The sequence below is a fragment of the Aedes aegypti genome, chromosome 3, assembly GCF_002204515.2.
Source record: "Aedes aegypti strain LVP_AGWG chromosome 3, AaegL5.0 Primary Assembly, whole genome shotgun sequence".
In the NCBI taxonomy this organism is placed as follows: Eukaryota; Metazoa; Arthropoda; class Insecta; order Diptera; family Culicidae; genus Aedes; species Aedes aegypti.
Genome location: NC_035109.1, coordinates 132,584,628 through 132,590,728, shown reverse-complemented (window position 1 = coordinate 132,590,728; position 6,101 = coordinate 132,584,628). Strand labels below are relative to the sequence as shown.

The 6,101-nt window shown below is 39.1% G+C and overlaps 1 protein-coding gene across 1 annotated transcript; it reads left to right on the top strand.

The window, feature by feature from the left end:
- The first annotated feature begins 2,602 nt into the window (after window positions 1-2,602).
- On the top strand, window positions 2,603-4,214 carry LOC5571083. The gene is made up of 2 exons (XM_001659473.2): window positions 2,603-2,711; window positions 2,780-4,214. The coding sequence occupies exons 1-2, from the start codon at window positions 2,667-2,669 to the stop codon at window positions 3,296-3,298; spliced, it is 564 nt and encodes a 187-aa protein (XP_001659523.1). The 5' UTR covers window positions 2,603-2,666; the 3' UTR covers window positions 3,299-4,214.
- Window positions 4,215-6,101: the final 1,887 nt, after the last annotated feature.

The following is a 6,101-nucleotide window of genomic DNA, read 5'->3' as shown; positions in this document are numbered from 1 at the left end:
AAATTGTGAACTAAATAGTGCTGCCTCAAATTGCTTTCCAGCTTCTGAACTACTTTGCCGAAGACACGAACATGCATGCTAGCACCACGTAGCGGCAAAATTGCAAACTAAACAGTGCTGCCTCAAATTGTTTTCCATTTTCTGAACAACTTTGCATAAGACACGAACTTTCTAAGTGGTCGGGATCATAAGCTAGAACTTGCTATAATATGACCAAATTACATCCTTACTACCACCACGTAGCGGCAAATTTGTTAACTAAACAGTGCTGCTTCAAATTGCTTTCAAGCTTCTTAACAACTTTGCTGAAGACACGAACTTTCTAGGTGGTCAGTTACACGAGCTAGAGTATAATGAATTTGACCAAATTACATGCACACTAGTGCCACGTAGCGGCAAAATTACGCATTAAAAATTTCACCAAATAAACGCCATAAGGCTGCTGAACAACTTTGCCGAAAACCGCAACTTTGTAGATAATAAGGATTCGTAGATATTACATCATAAATATTATTGTTTTTAGGTGATGCAGAACTTTTGGGGGGTGCTGCAATATTCAGCTGGGGTGTTGCAATACTAGGCGATACGATTCCATACTTATGGCGGGTAGTGTATCTACCGAAACATGTAATCATCAAATTACTTATTACTGCATGTATACCAATATCTATTGATACAGCGTCAGTTTGCAACCTTGACATTAAAAATTGCCGATTGTTTAAACGCACATTTCCTCAATCAAACACAATCCTGTTATTATTTTCACATACTTGGTCAGCACCACGCGTTCTCGTAAAGTTCATGATCACATCATTTTCAGTTTAAAGCTTAATCAGTGGCTTTCGTATCAACATTGCTCAAATTTCAAGTGAGCCCAGAAACTGGTGCTGCTGATAAAAGCACTCCGACTGCATCATTTTATAAGCATGGCAAACCACGTGTTTTACGATTAGCATTTTTTAAAATTGGTACATGTAATCACATTCAATATTTTTTTTCGGTTTCAGAACACTACTCCTGTTGTACGGTATCAACTTCACTTTTCTGCGATGATAAGAAAACTCACTCACTGAAAGTACTAGCAGCGGCGTTGCTACCGCAATTACTTGCGGATGAAGATGCACCAGCATGACTTCGTAGGCTAAAGAGAACTGTCCCTCGGTACAGGTGTTTCAGAATTATTCCTTCAAGGTACCGGGCGATAGTAGCAAACGAAAGTTGATTGTTTGCGAGGGTCAGTTTGTAAATTTTTCGCTTCTCAGCCTTCTGGCGAAGTTTTACCTGTGAGTCATAAGGCCAAGTTTATGTCTTTTTTCAATGTTTGTCTATGAGTTCCTTGGCATTTGGGTACGGGGAACTTACTTAATCTACTCCACACTGCGAAAAATGATGGCACAAATCTCCCAACTGGTGGGGAACGTGCCTTTGGAGCCGGCCTTCTGATCCTTCACAAGATGCTAATTTTAAAATGCAGAATCAAATAAAACTATTGTGTATTTATTTCTCCACTGAACTACGAAGTCATTTTAAGATACCCCGCATACACCTACCCGATTAGAAGAAATTGCACACTTTAAATAGCGCTCTTGTAAAAACTTCTGCGATAGTCCAGTGTAAAGTAAATGCGTCATAATTAGTGCATACAGTGACTCAGTTTCATATTCATTCTTCTACTTCTTGGCATTACGTCCTCACTCGGACAAAACCTACTTCTCAGTTTAGTTTTCAATGAGCACTTCCACAGTTATTAACTGAGAGCTTTATTTGCTAAAGCTACTGTTTCGCATTCGTATATCGTGTGGCATATTAATACAAGGCGGTAGTTTTTTAATTTCTTTATTGGTATCATTCCAAACGTTACATTCATTTCTTATATCAAGGTGTTCTGTGTTAAAGACAACACTATCATCCTGATTTGGTAAAACAAATTCAAGATTTTATTAACATTTTGTGAACAACATATTATATTTCATTTGCCGTAGCAGTTCAGATTTTTTACAGGTGAGTTGATTTCACCTGCTTATAAGAGAAAAAAACACGTTTTCAATTTACTTAACCTAAACATATAACGCATTAATCGTGGCAACAGAAGATTGTCATTTCTTTGCGATTTGGAAGGTGACCTTGATTCCCCTAATGGAGTTAAAGTTCTCCTGCCTAAATCCCCCAAATTCGGAACAACTGACAACGATAGGCGGCACTCTTTGCTTCCTTACTTGAATCAAGGCTCTTTCAGCTAGAGACTGCTTCGATTTGGTGTTCGGAAAATTTGTCTAGTGCATCGAACTGATTGCTCAGTTCGTGTCCAAGAAGGATTACCACCGACAAAGCAAAGCCATGCTGAAGGTGACTGGCCTCTATTCCCGGTCGGTCCAAGATCTTTTCGTAATGGCAATTACCTTGCCTTCCCTGGGCATAACATATCATGGAAAGTTTGCAAACAAAGCTCTCAGTTAATAACTATGGAAGTGCCCGTTGAACACAAAACTGATAAGCAGGCTCTGTCCCAGTGAGGACGTAATGCCAAGAAGAAAAAGAAGAAGAGAATACCAACTTAGACTGTTTCAGCTTGTCTGGTTTTCAATAGCTTATAAACATATCATGATCACCTACAAAGCTGCCAGTACATTTCTAGATCTTAAACTGCATACATCGACCGAACAAAAATGACAAAATTACTACGGATTGCATTGGCAATAGTTGCCGATCAGGTATGTAATGAGCGACAATATGTAATTCGTTTGCGTGCTTACGAACAGTTTTTTCTCTTCCGGATAAGCTGATTGTTGTCGCATCACTTGAGGTATCATCTCCTTCATCTTTGACCAAAATTCTCAACGTTGGTCTTAAAATACACGAAGCAATTGAAGATACTCATCAGGGCGTTCAGAAAGTTTTGGGTTATCAATTAGATCAAGAAGTGCTTCGAGCAATCAAAAACAACACCGATGAATTGGCGCGAAAGCTGAAAAACATTTCCAGCACTGTGAAAGAGCAAGCAACGAAATATGGCGAACCTGCTTTGAGAGAGGTCATCGATGATATCGTGAATATGGCAGACAAGATCAGCAAAGAGGATCCGGAAACGGCCAAGAAAGCGCAGGATTACTTGGCCAACGTGCAGAGCAATATTTTTATGTTGATAACTCAGGTGGCCGCTCTTGATGCTAGGATTGATCGCGAAAAACAGGCAGCTACAAACGAACTACAAGACACCATTGTGCAGCTGTATTTGGCTGCAACGGATGCAGCACGAAAAACAACTGAGGCACTTGAGCCAAAAAGCGACATTGATTAAATGCGTGGAGCCATCTCGATTATTTTTCATGTTATGGACGATTTTCGTTTCAAAACATATTATTTTCCAAATAACGGAAACATCCTCACAGTTTTTTCACCATGCCCAGTGAAAAAGATTATCTTTCTGATGGAGACAAAGGATTGAGAACCCGTTTGCGCCTTTCAGAGATATCGGCATTTGAAAACAACTAATCTGTCGAAGAAAAACTCTGATAACTCTTCAACCATAAGAGATAGAAAAGTAATATCATCGGCAAAAACAGTAATATCTTCCGCAATCAAAAGTACTAAAAGTGCTCGAAACAAAGTTTCTGCGAGAAATTATCGTATAAAAAGTTATCAAGAAAAAAGTGATTTTCTAGGATTGTTTGTTAAAAAATCAGTGCTCGCGAACCATAGAAATTTGGGCTCTTCGGCAAAGTTGTTCAAAATTGGCTGTTCCAAAACATTGTATAGGCCTAAATGTGTCAACAAAAAAGTTTGTATTTTGATCTCGTAAACTATGTGGGCCACACTAATTTCCCATCACTGAAAAAAATGTCTGAAAAGTATGGAGAAGCTTTGCCGCAGACACCATATATCTAAAACTGACGGCTTAAGCGCAAACATTTTTGTCTTCGTAGATATAGCAGATGTCTTTCCCCACACAAAATGAAATAAGAAAACCTCTACTGATCAACTGTGGACAAGAACAAAGCAGGTAATCAATTCAAAGCATTTGCTTTGAATTTGGGTTTTCTATGGTCTATAACGTCATCATAAATAATGAGAAGAACTTCTAATCTTAATTAATCTTAAGTTTATTGCATGTAGCCTTCTCAGAAAGATATTTTGGAAATAAGGACATTATGGTTTACAGGTTATAAAAATGGAGGACATTTCGAAATTGAGTTTTAAATAAAATGAAAAAAAAATCATACATAAAAAACTGAATCATTTGATAAGACAATTACAAAAATCCATAAATAAAAAAATGATAAATAAAATAAAGTGCTACAGCATTGAACAAACCTTAAAAGTGAACTCGACAAAGGATAAAACTCACTTCAGTAAAGATAGAACTGATAACAATTGTTTGGTTAATTTTCAACTTTCTTAACCCGTTAACGCCCAGCGTTCTATTTTGAGGACAGAAGTGCCGAACGCCCAGCGTCCTCAATTGAGGACAGTAATTTGGGCAAATAACTTGAAAACTATTCTAAATATTATGATATCATGTTTGGTGAACTTGGTCATAAACCTGATATCTTCCACTCAGTTGACAATAAATTTCGGAATTCAGGCGGCGCTACAGCAATACACCTTTTTGTAGCATACAGTTCAAAACTGGAAATAATTTATTCAATTATTGAATTAAGTTTGTTAACCATACAACTACTTACATTATTGATGTTCTTCATGTGGTTTCTGTGACATGACAAATATTTTATTCTGGCGTTGTGAATTCTAGCCTATTTACGATAAATTCATTCAATCATCATATAATTTAATTTAATTCATTTTTACTTACAAATCCGAAAACTTTAGGCTTAATTTTATTTTCAATTCACATTAAATTCCAATTTCCAATAGATTTTACAACTATTCCAAATTTTAGCAACTCTCAGCATCAATTCAGTTCTTCTTCTTTGATTTTTGATCCCTAAACTTCAATTGCTTTTGACATTTCTCAGACCTGTCACTGTTCGACAAGCCCACTAAGGTTGTGCCCAGTGGGGGGTGCTAACAATTCCCCCTCCCGTAACTCTGGTCCAGAATCAGATATTGGATCAGATTTACTCCTAAGCTCCATCACCGCAAGCTTGGCGACTGCACGTCGATACACTCCTTTGGATGTTTTCACCAATGCTCGACGTATTCTTCCATCGATTCCTCTGATGACCTTCACCACGATGCCCTTGATCCATGTCCTTCGGTTGTTTCCGTCGACTATATACACGAGTTCTCCTTCGTTAACCGGATCTTGTTCTTTACACCATTTGGTACGATGGTTAATCGTTGGTATATACTCCGTCAACCACCTTTGCCACAGGACGTCTGCCAACTTTTGCGACTGCTTGTAGTTATCCCGTAAAGCTTCAGCCGAATTCGTTAGAGTTCTAACTTGGTCTTGCTCCCCCGAAGGCAGTCCACGGAGAAAATGGTTCGGTGTAAGAGCTTCGACGTCAGCTGATTCTTGTGGTACGTACGTGAGAGGGCGTGAATTAATCATATCTTCAGCTTCGGTTAAAACGGTAAGCAGGATTTCGTCTGTTAATTTCCCACCATCGTGTAGAGCTTTCAGTGCTTCCTTTGCCGATCTTACTAGCCTCTCCCATATTCCACCCATATGGGGCGCTGCTGGTGGATTAAAATTCCATCGAGTTCTAGCATCGGTAAAGATATCAGCACATTCTAATTCAATACACCGAACCTGTTGACTCAACTCTTTACTCGCAGCCAAGAAATTTGTGCCATTATCTGAAAATATTTCAAGAGGGGCACCTCTTCTACAAATAAACCGCCTAATAGCCATAACACACGATTGGCTATTTAGGCTGTGGGCCACTTCCATGTGGATGGCTCTGGTTACAAGGCATGTGAACAGGCAGATCCACCTTTTTTCGGACCGTCGTCCTACCGTAACGACAACAGGGCCGAAGTAATCAACCCCTACATAGCTGAAAGGACGTAACATAGGAGTGAGGCGCTGCACTGGGAGTGGTGCCATCCGAGGAACTTCTGGACGACATCTTTGGATCTTACACCGCGAACAATCTTTCATCACTCGCAAAATGGCCACCCGAACGTGTGGGACATAG